The 26,193-nt window shown below is 38.0% G+C and overlaps 1 protein-coding gene across 1 annotated transcript in view; it reads right to left on the bottom strand.

Annotated features, from left to right (window-relative positions):
* Positions 1-26,193, bottom strand: part of DSCAM (DS cell adhesion molecule) — a 424,636-nt gene that overhangs the window by 17,939 nt on the left and 380,504 nt on the right. Inside the window, exons 26-31 of the mRNA XM_072332968.1 lie at positions 25,042-25,332; positions 19,821-19,997; positions 14,625-14,655; positions 8,807-8,922; positions 5,478-5,627; positions 1,699-1,896 (exon numbers count right to left, since the gene is read on the bottom strand). Of these exons, the coding sequence (XP_072189069.1) occupies positions 1,699-1,896; positions 5,478-5,627; positions 8,807-8,922; positions 14,625-14,655; positions 19,821-19,997; positions 25,042-25,332 (963 nt within the window). The remainder of the gene's footprint in view (positions 1-1,698; positions 1,897-5,477; positions 5,628-8,806; positions 8,923-14,624; positions 14,656-19,820; positions 19,998-25,041; positions 25,333-26,193) is intronic.

Here is a 26,193-nt window from a genome sequence, read left to right on the forward strand (position 1 = left end):
TGATTACTGAAAACATAATTTGGCTACACATATCATGTGGTTTACTTGAGTTTACTTAGAAATTTTAAACATCTGAAGTACTTATGTTACACTGATTCTGTTCTTTCCCAAGAGAAGAAGAGACATGTTACAGCCACATTTTGCTGCAAGGAATCCTTTCTTGAACATGATCTAAAGCTCAAGATCAATTACATAAATCACCGTGTGTTCAAGGGCAGACAAGGAGTAGGAGAGTAGTGACGCTTAAACATAGGCTATGAAGTCTGTTTACAAAATTGCATGTAGTTTGTCAATTAAACTAGACAGCAAATTGAATTCCCTGCCCTTGGCTATGCTCACTGGAAAATAACCTTGGGTGACAAAAGGCAAGCACACCTGAAATCTGGAATGGCTATAATAAGCGTTCCTGAGATAACAACCACTATTTATATTGTTATTATTTATATTATTATTATTATAAATAGATGTTAAAACCAATCCTTAAAGACTCACGATACTTCTACCTGAAGAAATCAATGAGAAGCTTGTTAGTTGGTTGGAGGTATCTGTTGAGTGGCACTACTCTAAGACAACATACTGGTCTGCAAGTTTAAGAGAATGAATTCTGAAGATATGAGAGATAAGAGTTTCAACCCTACTGGATGCAAGAGAAATCAGATCCCTGTTCTTATAGAGAGAATACAGTTAGTAATATATATATTTTATATAAATGTATGTATATATAAAAAATTACATTTATTTATTTATTGTGAAAGGCCAGTTACATCTACTGCTCTCTCTCTAATACACAGTTCTTTTATATGACCTACATTTTTTTTCTTCCAGATCATGAGAAGAGATAAGCAATTCCTTCTGGGGAGGCCAGAATATGTCCAGATTCATTTCTGTCAGGTCTACATTTGAAAAATATTTTACCTTTTATTCAACTGTAACGTTTATTAGATTTGCTTTCTAACTATTCTTCTGCATGATCATCTATTCATTTATTTGCCCTGTAATTTTGTCATTGGTTTGGAGTAGGGAGAAGGAGAAAGCTTTATTTTTCCATTACATTTCCATTTGCAATGTCAATACATCAAGAAGAAATGAAGACAGGCAGAATGTGTATTTGGTTTCTCCCCACTTACATCTAGAGGAACAAAGACTATGTTGTTTTTCAGAAAACTCAGAGCTAGATGCTACAATATTTAGTGTTTTGTAAGGATTTTTGTTTGGACTCAAAAGTTCCCCTCTCATTTTGTTTTCAGCTTAGACTACCCTTACAAACATATTATACGGCTAGGGAAAAAACAAAAAAAAAACAGGAAAAAAACTCTTACCTTGGTGTAGCTCAAGTCTTAAAACATCTCCACCTCTGATCAAGGTATACTCTTGGTTGCTAATACTGTCCCTTTCTGTTCAATGCCATTTCATACAGAAAATTCTACTTTTTCCTTCAGATATGGGAAATACAGAGCTTTGGCAACCAGAAGAATTACTACCATCACTTTCAAAGAATTCCATTATGCATGTAGCACGAGAAACTAAGGTAACACTATTTGTTTTCACTAGAACTATATGCAGTTATGGCAACTGTTATAAATAGCCTACTGAAAAAAAAAAAAACAAACAACACCCTAGCAAGGAATAAATAGCAGCACCTAAGCACCAAATGAAATATAGAATGGACCAAGGACACTATTGCAGGTAGCCCCATACCTGTGTCCTGTGAGGGGCTGACACTGTAGCTATCGCTTTCCTTGTCCACAGATCCTGCTGGCCTAGGGGTGGGCAGCCTCCAGTCTGTGGTGAGGGTATGAGCTGATATGGTGGGGTGAGGTCTGTTGAGGGTCCACTGACTAGCATAGCGGTTGCGTGCTGTGGGTCCGGTTTTGGCACTCCTCCTTGTGGTAGGATCTGCAATAGTAACAGACAGGGTCTTTGCTACTGAATAGACAAGGAATCAATCCCTCTCAGAAGGGACTGACCACTGATGTTGGTTAATAAAGGATATGGAACATTCTTTGTCAAAAAATGAATTAATTCATTAATTCATTAATTCAGTTCATTCAATTTGGAAAAAATTGTTCATTATCAAGAAGCTAGCATTTTTATTTTATTTTATTTTATTTTATTTTATTTTATTTATTATTATTATTTTTTTTAATACACTCTTTCTAAAGGAAGCATACATTTAAAAAAGGGAGAAACCTACCAGACTCCCACTGACATGGTCATTACTCCAATGTAAGTAGTTCTCAGGCACCAAAACCACTAAGAAGTGGAAGAGCACATGGCAAATAGACCTGGTCAGGGATTTCACACCACATCTCAAGTGAATTCTCAGGTAAATTAGCACAAATGTGTCCTCAGAAGCCTCCTGGACCAGGCAACAGCTCTGTTTCTAACAACATGTGCTCAGAAATGTGGTGGCATAGTTTCCTATCCCAGCCATTTCACTAATACCTTAATATGGCTCTGATCAGCTACAGATCCCAGATATTTTTTTTTTCAAGTAGTCAGGACTTAAGACATAGCCTATATCAGAGCCCTTAGTGTTCCAGCAGTGACAGGATCATAAAGATTTGACCATTTTTGAGAAAGTAAATAAGTTAAATGTCTTAATTTAAAAAAAAATCTATTACTACTTATGTAAGCTCAGCAATTATTACCCAAGAGAAAATCTGGTGACCACCAGAGTGAAAATGAATTATCTACTAAAACTGGCCTCTACGATTTTGTTAACAAATAATTCTTCTGTAAAAGTGAGGCTGGTACCTAAGAAAGCAAGCAGAATAGAAAAAAAACCCACAACATTATTAGGCAAGAAGAAAGTGACAAAATCAGCACTGAAAAAGAATTCTTTTAGCAGCTTTTGAAATGATATTACTAACAATAGAGAGAAAGGGTATTAGAAATGAAAAATTCAAATCTATGCAAATGTTCTTGGACATTCAAATAGTGCACTTGTCAGTCTTCGAGGTAACAGACTTTAGCAGAAGCAATTTAAAGAAAATAAAACCAACAAGACCCAGATAATGACTCTGAACATTTCTTCTGCCTAAGGATTCCCAGTAAGAATAAGTAAAGAGATAACAGACCACTTATGGTTTGTTCTTTCTCATATTTCACATTTTCCCCCCTCAACAACAGTGGAAAAATATGAACTTAGCGCCACTGCTAATTGATCCTGCTGGTTCTGCAGCACATAACAGCTTCACATGGATAGCATCCAAAAGCACACTTGGCACAACATGCCCTGTGTAGTCTGTCAGTATTAAACATCAGCAGTAGTAGCTGTGGAAAGCTGGCATGTGGCTGCTGCATGGCCAGGCGTGAGCAGATGTACCTGCTCTGAGGGAAGTCACAAAGAACAGGAGAGTGCTGGTGGGAAAGCATAGGGTATGGTGCCGGGACTGTTTGGTCTGGGGCAGAGAAGACACAGTGGACAGGGTTCTCATCAATATCTTGTCAGAGGAATAGAGAAAACAAAGTCAGGCTCTTTCCAGTAGTGCCCAATTGGAATGGGATCAAACTGGAGCAAAAGAGGCTCAGTCTGACCATTAAGAAGCACTTCTGTGCTGTGAGGGTGCCCGAGCACTGGCACTATCTGACCAGAGACTGAAATTTTCTGCTTGGAGATCTTCAGAAGCTGCCTGCACATAGGCCTGGGCATCTTGTTCTGAGTGTCCCTGCTGGAGATGTGTTGGGCCAGAAGTGCCTTCCAACCCCAACCATTCTCTGATGCTCTTGACTCACTAGGCCTTCACCCACAATTTGGAGGAGGGTGGGAGAACTTGCTGCCGGCACGCAAGAGGTCAGAGCTGATCCTGCTGAGCATGTGCTGAGCAGCGTGCCTGCAGAAGGGACTCTGTGGCCAGGATTCAGCAAGCTCCGCTGCTCATGTGATGCAAAACAGAACACATCTGGTGCCCCAGCTGTTAAGATACCACTGTACTGAAACAAAACTGCAGAATGCTGAGGTGAGCAACAAAAAGGTTTATGAAACAAAAAGGTTCATAAATATAAAAGAGCTACACAACAACTTGGAAATAGCTGTAAGGGAAAATTTGGCAACCACTGGTCCTGAGTGTACTTAGACAGGCATGTTTGCAATCTGAGTCATGTGTCCTACACAAGCAGCTTTACAAATATTGTAGTAGTTTCTCACAAAGCCACATTAGCATCTCAAGTCCAGAGAATGCTACAGAAAAGTCTTTAACCCAGCTCTGACAATCAAGTCTTTAGTAATAACAAAAGTGTGGATGAATTTCTCTTTCCAAAGCTGGGCTAAACACACATCATGCTCCTACTATGAGTTAAGCCCCAGTTCAATTTGAAGGAGGTTTCTCCCTGTATCCAGTGGACTGAAGCACATAACTGCATATAAAGAAATGAGGAATGGAAGAAGCCAGTGCTATAGTCTGCTGGGACATATTCTTACCAGGTAGATTTTCCAGAGTGTGCATGGACCAAAGGAGGGAGAAAAGATTTGTTCCAGAAGAAAAATAAAGGTATCTTGAGTTTCCTAATGCAAATGTCATGACTCGCCATAGACAAAAAAGGAATTCTACATGATGACACCAATCTAATTCTCAAGAAATAATGAACTATAACTTAAAACTAACAGAATTAGAAAATGAGCAAGATCAGAACTACAGCAGCTGTCATTTATAAAACACTGTTGTGGTAATGAAGACTAAATGAAGATTTCTTAAATAATCTTCATTTTAAGGGACGCACAAAGGAATTTTCAGCATTTATGTTCACCAGACTCACCAAGGAAACAAATTCTGAAACTGTCTGGGGATGAAAATAATCCCAGAGATTTCACAGATTGCATACTGCTAGTGAACTGTATTACTGTAACGTTCATAGTTTATATATATTCCATCTGGTCAATTTCTTTTCCATTTGCATAGATATGGGATACATTCATGAAAGAAATTAAGAAGAAGGGATTGCAGAAGTGTATTAATTTATTATAGCTTTTAATCACTATAAGAATAACTCAGTCTGAAGATATTCGGGAAAAAATAATTTACCATAATAACTAAAACTGGAAATATGACTTTTTTCAGAAAAGCAATAATGAGAAATTCATTTCTTCCCTAATGGAGAAGTAAGGAAGGAGGACTTATTTTGAAATACAATATAGATTTCTCACTAAAAAAATATATATATATTTAAAAAAAAAAAAGAAGCATTAAAAGCCATTAAGCTAATTTACTCAATCCATTCTAGAAATTAAAATCCACCAGGCATTTGGTTTTATTAAAGTCAAGTATGAACTATTTCAAATTACACCTACATTTCAGATACATACACAATTTTTACCATATTAAATCACTAAATTCAGTTGTACAAGAAATGTTCTCTCCTGACCTAAATAGATTTCTCCCAGCTTTCAGAGAAAAACCCGTAAGGATGCAGGAGCACCACATTCATTTTCTTACCACTTTCTACTCCCCAGATAACATATTCTCTTAAATGCTTACTTGTTCCTGGCCGGGCATCAGAGACATCCACCAGTGGTCCCGTAGCTTGTGACACAGACTGGTAATGTACAGTGTGGGTGACAGTCAGTGACTTTTGCTTAGATGTCTCTCCAAAGTCAGCATCTGTTAGTAGAACCGTGGATCTGTCATCTGCAAGCAAAAGTACCAGTCAGATTTTGAAAAATGGATTTCATTTTTGTTCACATAACAGCTTTTGTTTAAGTTCCCAAATTTATTTTCAGCTGGGCTTCACCAAAGATAGCAGAAGCCTTCACCTCTGTGCAGGCCTGAAGATGGTTTTGAAGTGTGCACAGCAGCTTGGGAACTTCTAGGTTAAATTTCAAAGTTCACAAAAAAAAAAAGAATAGGTGTATTTTTCCTCATTTTATTTAACTGTGGAATTGTGTAACCAAGACAGACCATTAAGCATCCTTCTAAAACTCAATTTCGTATAAATGTTTTATTTTCCATCTTTTGAATGCTGCCCTCTTGCCATTCATTTTGGATAGCTCAACTGATCCCTTCATCAATACATTCATTGAATTGTAGAATCATCAAGGTTGGAAAAGGCCTCTCAGATCATCCCGTCCAACCATTCACCTATCGCCCATGTTTCTTGCTAAACCACGTCCCTCAATTAAGCATCTACATGTTTCTTGAACACCTCCAGAGACAGTGATTCCATTACCTCCCTGAGCAGCCTGTGCCACTGCCTCACCATTCTTTTGGAATAGAGTTATTTCTGAATGTCCAACCTGAATCTCCTCTTGTGCAACTTGGGGCTATTCCCTCTAGTTCTACTGCTAGTTACTTGAGAGAAAAGGACAACTCCCACATCACCTCAACTTCCCTTCAGGTAGTTGAAGAGAGTGATAAGTTAGTCGAAGAGAGTGGTAAGGTCACCCCTGAGCTTCCTCTTCTCCAGACTGAACAATCCCAGCTCCCTCAGCCACTCCTTGTAAGGCTTATATTCAGTTCATTTATTTTCATTAGCATAATTAGTAATGTCCTCAGTGTAATCACCCATTTGTTTCTAAAAGGAGGTCTTCAGATAATGTTGCTAACTAACCCTCTACAAGTCAGCTTTTTCTCCACAGAAGGGAAGACCATGACCCAAGACTCGTCTTAGGGATTTTCCTACAGTTAAGCAACTGAGAACCCCACTGAAGACAATGGAATTATTACTGTAAGGCAACTAAGCATCTTTAAGTCCAGTGTTTTGCTCTTTTGGAAGCTGAAGACTTAGTCCTATCATCTTTCTCTGACCCAGAGTCCTTCTGCAGCAAATTTCACTACCTACCATAGGTCTGAAAAAAAAGTCTCTGGGGAGCTTTGTGCAAGTCATATGATTTTCTCACAATACAGTCAGTCCAGCTGACTGTGGGCTTTCCTGTCAACGGAAAGGAAGGATGCGAGATGAACCTGGACCTTTGGAAGGACTGGAAAGAATGACTGAGTATGGACCTTCACTGCTGTACAGTTTGGCTGCTTATTGCCTTTCTATGGAGAAAGATATGTTCATCAAATTTCTACTCAGATCATGCTGCCTGCAGAAAGCCAGTGCAATGCTGCACTTACTTTTTTCCAGTTGTGACCACCAAGTTGTATTTCTTTTGCTTCAGAGAGAGGTTTGATCCTCTTGATTATGGAAGGCTTAACAGTGACAAATTTCCTACTGAATTTGTGCTTACAGGACAATTACATACACTATCATATTTTCTTTTGCATTCTTTATCTTTTTATCCATTTGTAGCAGTAATAAAATCAACAAAAAGTGATTGCTATGCTATGCTATATTGTTTTATAATGCATTTCTAGAGGCACTGCTTCCATGCAGTTAGGCAGAGGTTGATACACTTCTTTTAAGCATTCCTATGTTGTGTTTTTGTGTGTGGGGTTGTTTTTTGTTTTGTTTGTTGTGTTGTTTTTTTTTTGGTGTTTTTCTGGTGGTTTTTTTCTTTTTTTTTGGCGGGCTTTTAATTTTTTTATTTTTTAAGTTGTCAAGACACTATTAACATGAACAATTCTGCACAAAAACATATCGAGCATTTTTTACCCAAAGAAGGCCATAAATAGAAAGAACATTATGAAATCAAATTATTCTGTCTGGCAGAAGATGAGCTCTTGTTCAGGTTGGAAATAAAGCCTCTTGGCAGCAAATTGTGTCAAAGCCTGCCAAAGTGACTGCTTATTCTGAGCAGTTTGAGCAGAGCTGGCTATTTCCAAGGCACAAATCGCACTTCTATAGTTAAGGCACTAATGGTTTTCTACTACAACCATCTATTGCTTGGCAATAAATTGTAAATCAAAAGTAAAACCTGTCTTCAGGATGAAGTCTGGCACAATACACTACAACAAAGCAGCAAACATTGGTAAACTTAAATTAAAATTTAAAAAAAAAAAAAAAAAGTTTCTCAGTTTAAGCATAGGTCTCCTCTTCTTCAAATCCACTGCACTAACTGGCCACCATGCTGGACTTCCTCAGGTAAAACAGGATATGGGGCCAAAGAAGTTTGTTTGTCCTCTAGCACGAGTATGAGTAGGAGATGGAGGGATGCTGCTCCCAGTTTGGGGTGGCTTCTCCAGCTACACAGTCCCTGGGATACTCTTATATTCTCAACCATCGATTTTCTTTTTCTGCATAGATTCTGACCCACAGAAGTTGGAAATTCAGTAAGATCAGTCATTCTGGAGGGCCTTTCCAGCATGTACCCATAAAGCCATGAGATCAGGAACATGTTGTGTTTTGACTATTTGAAAAAAGCAAACGCATCTGTTTACATAAGACTTCAGCTGTATGCCAGCCACAGGAGAAATACTGCTTTCTGACAACTGAAACGTTCAACTTGAATTTTGCACAGATACGCTGAAGTTGAAAACAAATCAAACTATTGATCGTATAATTTGATACAAAAAGATGAATACAATATGTTGTATGTATCTTTTAGGAGATGGTTGTTCAAAACCTTTGAATGCCAATGTTGTCATTTCTGAATATCATTTTCCTTATAAGTAATGCCAATGATTCTGCCATCTGGCCATGGCCAAAAGAGAAATCAAAATGAAAATAATTAAACTGCCAGTCTCCATTTTCTTCAGGCTGTTCTTTCCACCAGTTTCAATTTCCTAATGTCCTGAATTATTTTAAATATAGAATTGAGACCACTTAAAGCAGAAGGTAATTTGAAGAGGAGAAAAAAACTGTTCATTTTTCAAATGTGACAGATTACTCTGCAGCTCTTCTTTCTCGATGTGTGCAGAGAGGGGAAATGTGTGAGGTAAAGCGCCTGTTACATTAACCAGTAAAAATAAGCCCAACGAGAGTTTACCAATGGTCTCCATCGTGTCCCTCTCCTCAATCAGAAGCTGTGCTCTGGGAATGTCTATGTGCATCCTCAGTGTTTGCTGCTGCTTGTTAAGTGTGTCTGATGTCCTGGTATTCTTGCTGAAACAGAAGAAAGGCAAACATATTAAGATTTAGCCTGACTGAAAAGGTACTTGAAGGCTTACTAAATATAAATACGTCCAGCTTAAAATAAAAACAATGGAATAATAATAAGCATAATACATCTTATTTGCCCCTCTTCAGAACAAATACCATATTAATGGTATTAATTTGTATTAGATTAAGGCACAAAGATTTGGTCTATTTGTTTCAGCTGTAATCTGAAAATTTCATGCAGTTTTCTTCAAGTGTTGCAATATAATGAAATTAATTAAAAGTTTGTAAAATTGACCTTTCCTTTCATTCCTCACAAATGTGAGCAATGAAATATGTAGCTGATCAAACAGGTTGGTAGGAAAATGATGTCTTGTAATTTCTAATTATTTTTCAAATTTTCATTATTTTTCATTAGATTAATTTCAAATATCACTAGAACTGATAAATGAAACAGCAAATGAATTGCTAGGGATTACATAAAATGAATAAAGGTTTTAGTTCTATTGATGTTGTGAGAGTAAAACTGCAAATCTTGTTTGCATTCATGGATTATTTCTAATTGATTGATGCAATATTCTGCAGAAGAATATAAACTAATCACTTTATCATCATGTAAATTGAAACAATTTCATTTTGAAGTTTGTGTACCAGAAAATGGCTTCTTAAATAAGCTGTCTTCTAAGAGCAAATGAAACTGCATAGTAAAATGGAGTGCTATAATCATTTCCAGTACAGAGCTTGCACCAGGAAATTTTCTTATTGCACTAAAAACCCTGGAACTTTTTGCCCTTTCAGATGTATTTACTCCTTTTGAGAAGAAATATTTCCGAATACTTGTTTAGGTAGGGTGGCTGAGGAAAGTTGAGCTATATGAGCTAACGGTATGATCCAAGTAATCATGTATCAAAGAGCTTTAAAATTCAAGTGGAGGCTCATTTTCGGGTGTAAAGGAGCCGTAAATCACTCAGTTTAATTCCCCTTTGGCAATGAATTATTGTTATAAATGGAATCTTCAGAGGACTATTAAGCTGCTTGATGATAAGCTCACTTCTTTCCTGAGTGAGGGCCTCTACACTGCAGTTTAATGTACTTTGATGCATGCTGGATGAGCCCACATTACTAGACAATCTGCCTGAGCTTCCTGCTGTATCTCTACCTAAGTATTCCAGGTCTGGGAGGCTCCCCTAGGTCCTTCTCATAAGGAATTTCCTTGTCACTCAATGGTCAGTAATTCTGACACACATCTAAGATCTTCCAGGCACACAGGTATGCCTCTGTGGCTTATTCTCACCTTCTGTGTTACCCTGCTCTTGTGCTCTCCAGCACAATCATTATCTTTGGCATCTCACAGACTTTAATGTCTCTGTCTTTTGGAGATCAGGCAGCACCACTGCCATGATTACAGATGGATAGATGAAATGCATTCAGCCTAAAACTGGTGCCTCATTTAATCATTCTGAAAGCAAAATATCAAGCGAGCTACCCAGGGCTGCCAGTCTTGTCTCTATATATAATCAGCGGAGAATAGTAGTCGCAGTGTCTTATTAAGCACATAAATTTTCACAGACATTTAGGATTCTAAAATGCAGATAAATTCCACGGTGATATTCTCGAAGTCTCTGCAAAGTCTCTGCATGGGTTAGGTGCCACTCTCCTACTGGGTTTCACTCAACCTACAGAAATATTAAGAGAATCCCAAACTTCTGTTATATGCATGCCAAATATGCCTGAATACATGCCCTTTGAAAGACAGGCTACATTATTCTTGTCCAAAATAATACAGCAAACCTGTGATCAAGTAGAAAACTGAACTTATGAGTTTCAATTTCAAATAATAATCAATGATCCAATAATTTCTGGATATATGCATCAGATATACACACAATTAATGCAGTATAAAATCAAGTCCAATAGATGCATTGCTTCACCCTTTGTCTGCTCACCGGAGATGTAGGAGGCAGAGTGATTAAATGACATATTTTCCTCAGAGGACGCAGACTTTGGGATCGCACTTAGAGCTAGAAGCATTTCTGCAGTGCAGATGTTCTCTACCCCCACTATTCCAAAGTATTTGACCATTCATAAATAATTGTTTGGGTCACAGAGGGCAGGAGGAGATTTCCACATCTTTGTAGGTGTACTGCTCACCTGTCCAGAGGGAACTCTGAATCCATTCTTGGTTCCGGGGAGAGTTTAGTGCAAAATGCAAAGAAAATCTTCCAAGTCAGAAGTGAAACCCAGGCCTTTCTACACTCATGAGTACTCCCTCTTAATCTTGAGTTTTGCTTCATTGTGTGTGCTCTCTCTTTTGTGTTGGTCTAATTAATTCTCTTCAATGTAGAAGCACAGTGGCATGGAGTGTCCAAACACAGGACAGGCAATTGACAGTGGCAAGAAGATCACTGCTGATTAGCATGCTATCTCTTTCTAGTCTATGAATTTTAAATTATTATGCGTAGACCACAATAGTTCAACTTTCAGCTTAAAAAGAAAAACAACAAACTGAAGCGCCAACAACAATTAAGTGCCTCCAGGACTTGGCAGCAAAGCAGAGATTTTTAGGATTGCAATATAAGTTTGGTGCCCAAGTGTTTTTTAACCTAGGAAAATCCAGTCATCTAAAACCTTTAACGGTCTGGTGCATGTGGAGTCTAACACGTAATTCTTTAGAGGAAGGAACCGCATCTACCTGCATTTTCATTCACTTACAGATATAGAACTCCAAAACTTAAATGTGTGCTACAGCTATTCTTTACCTGTCAGACTCTGTAAGGGTCTGTGTGTAATACAACTCATTCTCTATATTTCAATGAATCTCTAAGCTCCAAATTGTTGGGGATTGGAAGCCTGTCTGGGGAATGAGTCAGTATGTATTTACTGCTGTCTTTTACTCTACCCAAGAGTCTGCTTTTGGTCACTATTATAGACAGATACTTGGATACACCTATTCCTTTGGGTCTGACAGGGTACAATTCTTATGTATGGTCTGTGGATAAACAAGCCCTTTTCCAGCGCAAGTACAGTGTGTGATGTATTTTAAAAATGTGCATTGATAAAAGAATTACCCCTCATTAAACAATCTTTCTATATATTTAATTAACAAAAACAACAACTGATCTGAGTGACTGAAAGTGTCTGTAAGCACAGTGGAGTGTTAGAACACATCAGAAATGTAAAGAGATTAAATGTGGCACTCCATAAAGTCATTCTGGGTGCTGGCAGAGAGTTAAGCCATCTCACTGCTTCTTTATATCTGCATTGGTGGTTGCAAAAACATACAAAAAACTAAATCGTGTAAGCAATCAGTCAGACAAAAGGATATTCAGGTAGAAAATATTCCTCACCCTGTGTTCAAAATTAGAATGCTCAATCCATTTCTATACTAATTCACAGAGAACCACTACAAAGGACTTGGCTGTATCTATCTTTTCACTGCAAAGAGTCATTAAAAAGCTGTGATTTTACAGAAGCAGGGATTTTTATTTGCTTATTTAAGGTACCAGCCAACAAGTTGTGCAGCTCCAGTTAAACTGCTAACTGCTGGAGGTTTCCCTGCTCCCCAGAGGTTTGACTTAAACATCCAAAGCTGGCAACTTTCAAAGCAAAGACTAAAGCTTTATTCTTAATCTGCTTTACACGCACTCATAAAAATCTCCTCAAAGAGGAAGGTACTCATAGCTCTCTCCATCCCTCACCCCCTTCTAGCAAGCAGGGAATCATCTTCTCTGCATCATGTCCAAAACTCAAGGAACAAGGCACAACACTCTCTCTTGATAAGTGTGCCACAGCAGATTTTGTTGAAATCTAAAAGATACAAGACATCAGGAGCTTTATAATAGGTTACTATTGCTTTGGATCTTTACTATCTTTTGACTATTAATATTCTAAATCTTCAGGAACACAGCTACCCATGCAGCCTTCTGTAGGGGGCCTACTTTGCAGGGGGGTTGGACTCAATGATCTCTAAAAGTCCCTTCCAGCCTCTACAGTTCTGTGATTCTGCGATCTAATGACAGCTGGTGGCTCAGGTTTGAGTTGGAGTTATTTCATAGCTATATGAGAATCAACGTGAGAACACAGCCTATGGAAAGCTTTCCAAAACAGCATTGCTTTGAAAGATTCAAGTTATGAGGCTTTTCCAAATGCCCTTTATCCTATATCACGTATTTCCCCTGGAGTCCTGTTTTAATATTCATTTGCCTTTATTCACACTTAGAGAAATATAAAATATAGCTATTTAATGAAAACAAGATTAGTTTTTAAATAAAGGAATGAGACTTGATTTTATTTCAGTGTTGGTGAAAGAAAAAGCAAATTGAAAGAACAGCAGATAATTATGCAGAAGGACAGCTCTCAGCTAAAGACTGAGAAAGAATCTGACTGCTCTCCTAGCGTATTAGACGGTGAGGGTAAAAAGCTCCATAAGCTCACAGTTAGCACTGGCAGAGGGGAAAATGGGCCATTTATGCTGGAAGTTTAATAGCTTTCTAAGCATCAGAAGAATGTGGCTTTGAAATGGCTTTCCAGATGGGATGGTAAGACCGGTGGGTCAAAGCACTGCTAAAAGAGAGGTTTACCAGTATTGCAGAGGTGTTATGTTGTCTCTGGGATTAAATATCTTCATCCAGTAGTTTTATACCAGACCACACTGGGTTTCTTTAGGGAACAGACACACTGCATATGCTAAACTATGCCTTTATTTATTTATTTTGCATGAAAATATTTCACAGCATATCTTCTTGAAGTTGCTTAGATGTGCCATCTACTGCTAGCAGATTTCAAACTTGCAAATAGGAACAGCGTGACCTGACCTCCATGACCAGACTTGTTAAAATCAATGGGACTACGCACGTGTATCTGCAGACTGATGGCACAGAGCTGAGTTCACACTAAGACCATCTGTCACCACAACTTGGGTAAGTGTGTTCTTACCATATTAGATAAAATTTGTACAGTTCATTTGTTGAAATATCTGTGACATTCTCAAAGTGCTGCTTAAAAATAAAAAGATTTTCTAGCTAATCAAAGATCTCTTGAATATCTTGAATTTAGTAACTCTTGTTGATCTCATTTTCAAATACATGCATCAGTTTTAAACATTCAGTGTTTTCCCCAGACAAAACAGTAAACACTGAAGATATGAAATTTCCATCTCTAAAAAACTGAGATGCCAGAACATCCATTCTGCTGCAACTCCACAACTGAATTAGATTTCTGGTTCCTGAACTGATGGAACAGAATTGAAAAATAATAAATGGATTTTCTGCTCTTATATACCTTAGGGTATAAGGAGATACAAAATGTAACTGAAATATTACATAAATATAACTGAAAAGTTTGGATAGTTTCATATCCAGGTACTTACTGCCTTCAAACAAATAATCTCTAAAGAACAATTTGGCTCATATTATGAAAACGATTTCCTGAACAGGAAAAAATGTCTAAATGGACCTACATGTGCTCTGTTATTTAATTTACTAATACAATAGTTCTCAATTTTTTCTACTAATGTATTCCTTCACAGATACTCTTCACAAATGGTTTTTCCCTATTTCTAACCATCAGTGTGTCGTAGTTCTTAGCAAACAGCCACATGATGTGTTTTGAGAAAGGTTTTAGGAACAGAAGGTCTTCAAATAATGTTTAAATACAGTGCCACAGCTGACAGATATTTTCCAACTTATAAACATTAGCTTTATTCTTACCTCATGAGCATTTCAGCCAAACTCTTTGCATCTAGAAGAAAACAGAAGACATGTCAAGATAATATCAATCTACATCACAAATGAAAATGTATTTGATAGATGGATTACTAGGAGTTATTTGAATCAGCCATGTATAAGAGTGCTGTCAATTCTCAGATCAGTAACAAAGATTAATGTCTCTAAAAGATTGAAATGCTCAGAGATGTGTGAACAACTGCTGGATTTGAAGAAAAGTGACCATGGAATAAAAAAGAAAAAACTGCAGATACTCTTTGAAAGTGGAGGCAGACAGCTGAACAGCTAACAAGACTTGTTCCTTCATGCCAAGTGAGTGAAGACAGAAATGCTGACATCCATCACTGGGCTGGAGCAGAAGCTGATCTGGGTAGGCAATTGCCAGACTGCTATTTTCAAACCATGCATGGAGGTCTGAGCAAGGGATGTCTCCAAGGAATCAGCTTGTTTGGTTGCTCTCAGGTATGGCTGCTTTTCAATGAGTAATAATTCAAAACAACTTCTGGGTCATCAGAAGACTACACTGAACAGGAGATAGCTTATTTCCACATGGAGCAGCACTGCAGAAAGAGGCACTACTAAAGGAGAAATATTCCTGTTGTTATCACTGCTGCTGTTATTAACATAAAAACCTGTGGGGATATCAATATTCCAGTGAATATCACATCAAAGGACACAGCTGAAAGCTACTTCACCCAGCATTCCTTTGGTAGCTTCCTGTGAAATTTTATCAACACAAGTATTGATTGCTGTGATATTATTTGGCAAAAAAGAGAGCTATACTTTGCTCTCCTACAGTCTGCAACTACACAAACTCATTTAAAACTGCTGAGTTCGGAGTCCTTAAGTAACAGTATCACACAGCAAGAAAGCAGCCTTTTGTGCAACCAAGTGAAACAAATCTGAGAAGAAGACCATTCAAGTCCCAAGTCTTCAAGAAGCTCTATAGTTATTTGAAACTCTAAAGAACTTCACTTAATTGCTGCTGGTAAATCTACCCATGTCTTCTAAGGCATTTACTGAATTTGTCTTTGTCTTCTTCCTCTCACTTCTGAAGCTCTTTTTATTCATTAATTACCTCTCGGCTCTCCGACATCAACTGCAAGTTCCTTGCTAGTAATATCATTAAATATCTCGCCTTTAAAATTCAGAGGTTGCGGGCAAAAACAAGCCACCATCTTAATATATCACTCTGACTACATTTATATTCATTCTTAAAAGGAATGAACAAAGGGCTCTTTTCATTTGTAACAAAACACCTTCTACCAACCTCCAACACTCTGTTTCTCTGATGCTGTGCCAGCTTGCCAGTCTTAGGCTTTATGGTTCACCTATTACTGTAGCAGCTGAAATTCTGTGCTTCTTCTAGGTTTGCTTATTTAATTCCTTTATTTTTAATCTTCCCGTATCCCTTTTTAGCACAATGGAAAATTCCTGCTGAAGGGAAGGGCTCTTTGTGATGTCTGATCTTATCCAAACAGTACTCCATTTAGGCATACAGACTTTCTGTTTTTCCTACTATTTGGGATTGGCTTTTTCTGTGAACACTCTTAACACTCCTATGGTACTACGTAGTATGATACCAGAATGACAGCGTCTTTGTCATCAGCCATAAACCAAGCTACCAGCATGCTGCTGCTCCCAAATAACATCTGAGACAGTTTGGCTACTGACTTCAAAGGATCCAGAAATGGATTTAGATTTGTCAAAGAATAAACAAATAAATAAAAAGTCCAGGTCTATGCTGTTCTTTTTTTTTTTTTTTTTTTTTTTTTCCAACCATAAATGGCATAAAAATGTAAGAATCCCATCTGAAGTGTGTATTGCAGTCCTTCAGCTCTAGTGACTAGATTGTCAGAGTGCTCTGGGTGACCAGCTAAGAAGAAAATGCTCCCCTGGTTGAAAAATTTCTGAGGGTCTGCACAGGTACGTTCACTCTTGTGCCTCTTTCCTATCATTGAAACAGCTTCCCTTGTACATTCCCAGAAGCTACACAGCATACAGCTATGATCCATGCTGTATCTGGGAAAGATGTTAAGCTATCACTTACATGTGACTAATATTCAAATGCACATTTACACATATTTTTGCTCAGAGAAATGCAAAAGATATTGTCTGTGCATCATCAATCAAAATAATGAGGCATCATGAAAGACTGTGTTACATGTCAATAGCTGAATGTAAGAATACTGAAGAAAATAAAATAATGAATTCAGCAGAGTTTAACTTACTAAGCAAGTTGCTACAGTGGACAGCAGTGTTAATAAATATAGCAGTGCCTTTACTGGACACAAATCAGGCATCAGCCCTCACTTCAATTTACTTCTTTAAAATGCTTATCACATTGGTTTGCCTCTTGGGAGGAAAATCAGGGTCCATAATAGAGTTTCAAATTGCATGCTGCCACTTTTGAACTACCACCCTGTACTGACACTTTCTGCTTGGATTAAGATGAGTGTAAAAACAACAGGAAAACTATTTTAGTAGTAGTGGAGTGTTAATATTGGAGAGAAAGCAAGGAAATTCATTAGGTTTATCTGTTCTAACTGATCTACTCCATTGTCGCATGAACTCTAGCAGTCAATTGACATTCTTGTACCTTGACTTGTGGAACTACTGACTTGGGCAAAAAATCAGGGCTGTGCTGAAAACTAGACTTTCCTTCTGAAAGGAGTGCCACTGGAGAAATAAATCATACTAGATGGGGCACAGGAGGAAGGCAAAGATTTATGTGTTCCAGTGTGCTAAAACAAGAAACAAACTGATTAAGAATGGAGAGACTACTGCTCTTATGCTACATTTACTCCACAGAAGCTGAAACTATGACACTCGTCTGAAAGAAAGAATCTGCAGGCCTGAATGAAGAATGTACAGAAAATAAGTCTGCAATTCCCACTCCTCCTGTCAAGCACATTCAAACACATCTCTTGGAGCTACAAATGCAAGAATTACATTTGTAACTTATATAAAATCTTTTATAAAAACCCATGTGGTAAATTGTTACTTCTCCTGTAGATTGAAGGAAAGCAATTGATGGATTTAATATCATGATTTAATATCACGAGTCCTGCGCCTCAAGAAACACCATGAGGTGTTTCATATCAAGTGATAATAACAAGATGTTTTCCATTTGGAAACTAACTCAGAAGACAGTTGAACACAAGAACTACTATAGTAAACAACACTTTTTTTTTTTATAGTTAGGAGGTCAGGTACAGTGGAGAATGTTATTCTACCATACTATAATTAGAGTACTGACAGATGCTTTTAATGGATAAGAAGTTAAAAGTAAACTCCTAGGATGATCATCTGTTTCTGAAATACTAAGTTCATTTCTAGCATACACAGAAGAGGAAAGTTACTAGATTACGACAGAACCAGAGAAAATCTGTGAAATGAATACATGATGGGATAGTTACGGAGAAAAATTCAAAATCTGTTTAGTTTTCCATTGAAAATATTAAGAAATCACTTGATCACTACTGTACAAAAGGAGTATCACCAAAGATCAAAATGTGACACAAAAAAAAAGAACTTCTGTCCCTATCTGACATACAAAAATATAATGGGATGAAATGGTTGCAATGCTGAGCCACAGCTTGATAAATTCAGATAAGAAGTGAGATGTAATTTTACAGAAATGGTAATTAAATACTGATGGCTCTCAAAAGTAGCATGGACTTCTTTGTCATTGGCTATGGCTAACAGAAGACATTTTTCTAAATTCCTATATTTGGAGAGGAAATCATTCAGGTAAGTTATGCAAAGAAATACTGGCCAGTGATCATCAGCTTTCCTTAAGGGAATGTAACTCAGGAATTTAAGAAAAACTAGATGTGCATAACCATGATTTCCTGGAGCCTAATTGCTCAAAATATCCTGCTCATTACTGGATGGAATTACACAATATTTCTGAGAAGATAATAGCATTTTCATCACCCCTACCCCACCACTTTTTTAATGAAGAAAGTATTGCTCAGAGGTAAAAGACTTAAAAGATTTCAAATGAGGAAGTTATTATACAACAAGCTAAAGAATCAAAATGCCCTAATTTCCAGAGCGGTATCTGAACTACAAGGCTAGTTGTCCTCTTTGATCTATGAATTTGCCCATGCCTAGGGGCTCTGTGTCTCTGTCCTTGTTGTAAAAATATCCAAAAATATCATTACAAGAGACAAATGAGATCCAAAAGAGGGAAGAACAGATTCTAAGGTGAGAAGGAATACACAGGATTGACCCTGGTTTTAATACCATAAGCATATTTTGGTTAAAAAACAAATAACCAAGCATTTTGGTGGTTCATGGAAACTCTTGGAATCGTGTTTGTAGATGTTAATATTTATTCAGTTTATGATTTGGATGGCTTCTTTCCAGATGCTTTCAGTGTAATGTTTAGTATCATGCGCTACTGCAAAACTGACATGACCAAAAGCAGAAGTGGCAGAGTGCAAGGTTCAGACACCTCACTGGGTCTCATCTGGTAGCATTTACTAGAAGACCAACACAGCTGAGTAAATCACACGTCTAAGGCTTATTCACACAGAAAAGATGATTTAAAATAAAGATTAGAGAAAATAACAGGTCAGTGACAATGACAGGTCAATGTACAGTAAAAAGTTGCAATAGTTTTGGTATAACACATCATAGAGAAAAATACAGGATAATATAATAGAATAGGGATGTGCTTTCTACCCTACTTTCATTTTGTAATTCTGGAATCACTGATAACATCTAATATAAATATGAAATCCCTTCATCTTCAGAACACCTGATTTTACACTTTACTGATATTAGTTTATTTAGAGCACTCAAAGGGAAAAGAGGGAGAGGAAGAGGGAAAGGAGGGGAGGAGAAGAGAGGAAAGGAGAGGAGAGGAGAGGAGAGGAGAGGAGAGGAGAGGAGAGGAGAGGAGAGGAGAGGAGGGAAACATCAACCATGAGAACTACTTTCCTTTCCCTCATGCAAAATAATAATGGACACAGGAGTCTTTTTTTTTTTTTTTTCAACTGAACTATTGGAGAAGATGGAATCTATATTAAAAAAACATACATGCTTTACCTGCTACATATTACAGGAAAATAATTCTCTCTGGGGATACCATTTGGTAACATGCAGTGCCACTTGCACTTTCATGTTTGGTAAGTATGCACACATAGGAACAAGTGACACAAGTGATCTTACCTCGCAGCCTCTTCAGCCTCTGTTCCCTCCTCCTTCTCCGCACAATCAGCAGCATCACAAAAAGCAGTAAGACTCCAACCAAGATGCAGGAAATGGTCACCAGCATCTTTAGTCCTTCGTTGGTTGCCAGCCCCTCCTCACTTTGCACAACTGACTTAATAAGTGGAGGGATTGTACCTGGAAACAGTGTCATGACATTAGATGCTTATAAATGAAGACAAAATATTGAGGTTTCAGGAAACGTAGCATGGTATATGCTTTCATCACATACAAAACAGTAAGAAGGATGCATCAGATTCAAGATGGATGCTATGGTTCTATGTGTAATGGCCATGCATGCATAATTCTTGCATGTATGTGTGCCATTGACTGCAGAGATAGATTGATTATCAGGAGTTCATACAGTAGTTAATATTTAAGTAATATTATATAATTACAAATTTGTAAGAGATCTCAGAATCGGTACCTGCATATATTACTTCTTAAAACAGAAAAATAGCACTGCTGTAACACATTTATGCTCTCTGCTTGGCTTTCCTTTGTAAGGGACACATACGGCATCATACACTTTGTGCTAAAGACATCACATGAATTCTCTACCCAGAAACATTCCTTTATCACATCTTAGGGTTTCAGTAGCACTATTGATCTTAAATTCAGATGGCCAGTTTGATGCTAATTCACTACAGAGTGCTTGATGTTATACTCATCAATAAAACAGAAGATAAAAACTGGATAGAAATGTACAAATCTTGAGAGTGAAATGAGGGAAATGAATCTACAAAGTACTCACATTGGCAGGCAGCTCACTTTTTCATTTTGGGACATATTTGCATTTTGAATATACCTGGCTTCCTGGTGATATGTAATATCTGAACTCTCCTATTTTTTTCCTTAATTTCTAAAGGACGTGAGAAGAATACAGCACTTCTATTGGAGGGCTGTTTAGTCATGGAAGGCTTCTCACCCATTTCCTGATTACTATTAAACTGCTGCATGCAACTACAAATGAGGCTATAAAACGCAGATTTCTTTGAAATGGATGGAAATACACAAGTATTGTGAACTGTGATGTCTGTCAATGGAAGCTATTAAATTTTAACCAGCTACTGAAACATAAAATCGGCTACTCGCTTCCTAAAAGGATAGGAAGATGAGACAGAAAAACAGACACATCCTTTTTTACATTTAAATTGCTGTATTGTGTGGCATAGCTATATCCCATTATGGATCATACAGCATCAAAAAATAAATTTATAATAATAAAAAAATACAAAGCAATACAATGAGAGTGCCATAACCACAATGGAAATATGAATTCTTTCACATGGCATTATTTATTTATTTATTTTAATAAGGACTGTTTGAGTTGCATATAGTGGGAAGAGCAGTTCCCTCAGCAGATGGAGATAAACAGAAAAGCTACAACTATCCAAAGCTATATCAGGTACTTCTGAAGAAAATATTTTACTAAAGTTACAATTTAAATATTTTTCTAATTTTCCATGGCTTGGAATAAGCACACAGTAGGATCTTGTCTTCTTGTCTTAACTGAGATACCACTTTTGCACTACCCTAAAAACAAAGAAAGTGATTAGATGGATAAATGAACTCCTGAAGGAAATAGTGATAACTTTCTCTAAATCCCCTTGAATAATAAAGGGCTAAATTCTACTCTGAGTTAGAGTCACACAGACAATTGGCTAAAGACTGCTGGGTTCAGTATTACCTAAAGTTATGTCTTGATCTTTCTAACACTTTGATTCAATCAAGTGGCCTCAATTTCAGCTAAACCTTGTGTTTAGACAATTGAATATTACTTTGTTTAGCTCTTCTAAGTGTAAACCTTATACCACTACTTACAACCTTCATTAAAAGAACAAGCTGCAAGTTTATGTATCCTTCACATTATCCATGTGCAGATGAACAGCAATTGGATTAAGAATTACCATAACCTAAAACTGCTATCCACTGAGAAAGCACCAATTCAGTATTTGTTGTCTGTCATCCTACGTTATGGGTTAGAGGAAAAAAGTGATAGGTTTTCCCAGTACAAAGTCCCAAACAATTTGGGGTTATTTATTTGCTTATCCATTCATTCATTTATACATTTAATTTCATGCCCATTCAGCCTCATCCTTTTGTTAGCCTGCTCAAGCGGCGCTTCATAGGAGTTGAAATATGAATGTTTCTGACCCAATTTGCTCCCACTGCTTCTTGTGACTTTAGATCTGTCTTGGGTTTTCCAGTGTCCTGACTGTTCTTCACACTAGGAAGTCCCCTGGTGAGTGAGAATCAATTAGCATAGCTTAGAGCAGCTTCCAAGCTGATCTGATTTAATGTCAGGCTACTGTGTAGCTGATCTCTGAGTCAGGAAGCTTCTTTGCAGTGCTATATACTACAGTGGCACAGAGCTAAAAATATCTCAAGTGTCAAGTGCAAATGTTCTGAAAAACAAAGGGCAAGGAGGTCACAATATTCTGCAAGCTGAAAGCGGTTAGCCAAAATATCTGTGAACAGAAAGCAAAGATCTGCACATAGATCTGTCATTAACCTTTTGACCCAGTTCTCCATGAAGAGATTTCAGGTTAACAATACATAGCCACCATACTTCTCAGGAGCTCTAGTGAAGATAATAGCCAGCTACTGCAGTTCAAACAAACTGACTGAAAGAGGACTTAACTCAAGGATTTCTACAAAGTTTGTGAAGGCTTTGCCTAAGACTGCTAATATTCCTGACCTAGCATTTTGCACTCTCCAACATCCATAGGAGCATTATCTGATCTTCAAAGGCCTATTCTTCTATTATTTGCTTTACCTAGAAGCTGGAAGGGGCTAATCTCACATCACAAGAGAAATCACTGGTAGAGGTAAGGTTAGCTCTCAAAAGTAAGTGCTGGCCCAATAGTTTTCACTTGTGTTTTTTTGTGAAAGAAAAATTGACTCTGTGAAAGCAAAAGGATTCTGTAGGCAGAAGATGTTTATTTCTAATCAAACACTATTTTCCAACATTGAAGCTCCTTTGAGCCTACAGTGTATTAAGAATGAATGAATGGGAAGCTGGGACTCTGTAGAGATATCTTTTATTTTAGAGGCACTGAAATAGCAGTTTCATAAAAAAATAAGATGGTAATACAAATGAACTTATCATTTCAGTTCTGCATCAAACCTAACAAATTCAGAACACTTGGAAACTGAAATCTGCTTCTTGACTCATGCCTTCCCCTCTCAACCTTGTGGTCATTATTTGAGATCATACTGCCTCTCTACGGAGCAATATAGTCTTGACAAGTCATGCTTGATAAACAAAACCATTGATGCCATAAATAAGAGATTTTCAAGCTGACCAAAAGCAGTGGCCCAGGAAATTTAATGCTGCAACTGTTTTTATTGTTTCATTTTCTCACTTTTAAGGATGCCATACAGTAACACAAGATTAAATGGCAGGTAGGTCACGATACGTGAAACCAAATTTTGTATCATCACCTAAGAAAAAAGCAGTCTGACAGCATTTCAGATCAATGCACTTTAAGGAAAGTTTGATTTCAGTGCTTTCAGTAGATGTTTAATATTTCAGACCTGCATTTGCAGACTATTCCATTTTAAGTTATGGCTTAAGACTGTCCCAGACATACGAATGTGACAATTATTGTGGAAAAAAAAACAAACATATATATATTCCTGAAAGCTGGATGTCACTGGTATAAAAATACTGGAAAGGACAGAGTGTAGGCTTAGTAAAATGGAAAGTTAGCCCATAATATTTGAATGAGTTATTATTGACAGCACCTTTACCACTTAATAAAATAGGTCCTAGGTCTACCTGACAAGATCTATCAGCATTTGTACAAGAAGTACTTGGACCTTTACTATGTGCAGGCCTTCCATGCTGAGACAAAATTATTCTTTTCCTGAAATAGTGTGAGGATCTCGCTGCTGCAGTGGCTGTTGTAGCATTATAGCATGTGTAAGATGCAGAGATTTAAGCCCTGCCATTCACAGCCATAGGTGGAGAGACTGGCAAATGGATGTGTTTGCTTTTGCCCTCTTCCTCTGGCTTTTGCAGAGGTGGGCAGTAACCCCCGGCAGAAAGGCAGGATATGACAATTCCTTCACCCCCTGTGTGATGCTGCTGTCTGGGAATGACCCCTATTGCCTGTTCCAGAACTGTGACCAGAGACACGTTAACACTATAGGTTTATGAATGGTTAGAAATGGGGTGCTGTAGCTAGACAGTTACCAGCTCTTGTTTGAACTTGCTTACTAGTCCTGTTCAATTTAACAGTACATACGTAGCCAAGTGATTGCACAGTGCAGCACGATATCCCTGGCAACACAGCAATGTATTATATTGGACGTTCCAGAAAAGCTCTGGCAGTTCACACTAAAGCAATTCAGGAGATTGCCATCTGGAGCCATCTGTACAGCCTTTTTGCCAGAAATACTGCCATTCCTTACTATACAGTCAGCAGAAGCACACATGTGCCACCATCATTTCCAATAAATATGCCAGGATATGAGCTGGAGTGGCTGACAAATTGGAGAGTTTTCTCTCACTTTCTCATTCTGGCTTTGCAGGGGTGGGCAGTAACCCCTGGCAGAAAGGCAGGATGCAACAGTTCCTTCATTCCCTGTGCCCGACTGCTGGGCATGACAGAGCCATCTGTCACAGCCATTAGCTTCATTCTCCCTTGTCTCTAAGTAGGGATAATAGTATCGCCATTGCTTTGCCCTTGGAGGATGTTGTCTGGAGGCTTTCCTGGAAGCTAGCTAGCCACTCTGTTGTGTCACATAATAGGTTTTGAGTTGTGTCACAAGGACGCTGTATGGAACAGCAACCCCATTAGTGAACGGCTGTAGGAACTAACTGTGTGGAAAACAAAAACTTCATGGAACAGATGCATGAAATACTTGCCTCTGTGAGCACTGGAACTAATGAACGACACCTGAAGTCTTATGGTTACATGTCTCATGGTCAACTGACTTTGGTGCTGGAGCATTTTCTCAGCAAGGACAAATAAACAATCCCTCTTTTCTGTCTGTCAGCCTACTGTCATAAAATCCATGGACATTTTACATCTTTGAGACTGTCACTCCACTGTCAGCATGGCTAACCAGAATTAAACAGGATTAACAGACAGGAAGACATAAGGAAAAACATCACATAAGAAGTTTGAATGAAAACAATGCCTCAGACATGTAACTAGAAAGATATACTTACTGCCATCATAATTCAGCGTTGCAAATTTGGCTTGTTTCTCTGCACAGCCAGCGCTGTTGCACACTCTCATTTGCAATTCATACCAGGTTGCCTCCTGGAGGTCATACAGTATGTAGGACTTTGACAGAGATGTCCTCTGAGCAGTTGTCCAGACTGTTGTCCCAAAGGGTCGGTACTCCAGGGTAAAAGAAGTGATGGGGCAGCCACCGTCATTCCAACCAATCAGGTTCAGCCTCACTCGTGTGGTGTTGATGCTAGCAAAGAGCTCTTGTTCCTTTGAAAACTGTGGCTCTGGTAGCAACGATATATTTCAAAAGAAATGCTTAAGTATTACAGCTACAGGACTCTCAAAAATATATATTGAGAGAATAATTTCTGGGAAAGCCCTAACTTCGTCTTAAACTCAATATCTATATATTCTACTCCTGTTTGCATAGACTGGCCAAGAGTCAACTTATAAATTGAGGGCAAAAACTTCTCATTAAATGCCTCTTCTCACTGCATTACAGAAGAGGAAGGGAATTTGGTAGCATAAAGGGCAAGAGCATCTCTCCTATGAAGATAGTTTAAGGGAGTTGGGCTTATTTAGCTTGGAGAAGAGAAGGCTCTGGGAAGATCTCATTGCCACCTTGCAGTACTTGAAGGGAGCTTTAAGCAGGAGGGGGAACAACTTTGAACATGATCTGACAGTGACATGACAAGGGGGAATGTCTTCAAACTAAAGGAGGGGAGATTTATGTTAAATGTTAGGAATACATTTTTTACTAAGAAGGTAGTGAGGTACTGGCACAGGCTGCTCAGAGAAGCTGTGGGTTCCCCATCTCTGAAGGGGGTTCAAAGCCAGCTTGGATGGGATCCTGAGCAGCCTGATCTTCTGGATACCAACACTGCCCATGGGGGGAGGGTTGGAACCAGATGATCTTTAAGGTCCCTTCTAATCTAAGCCATTCTATGATTCTGTGATATGATTCTGTGCATGAGGCCACTGTTGTGCCTTGATGAGCTGCATCAAAACGTACACTCATTCATAATTTCTACAAGAATCAACTGCTGTGTAATATGAACTATTTCACTTGGTTCTGTTAATAGCTTAGTTTAGAGTTGCTTCTGCATCACTCACATGTATAAGAATGATTTCAACATCCTAAATCA

Source organism: Excalfactoria chinensis, chromosome 1 (assembly GCF_039878825.1).
Source record: "Excalfactoria chinensis isolate bCotChi1 chromosome 1, bCotChi1.hap2, whole genome shotgun sequence".
Lineage (NCBI taxonomy): Eukaryota > Metazoa > Chordata > Aves > Galliformes > Phasianidae > Excalfactoria > Excalfactoria chinensis.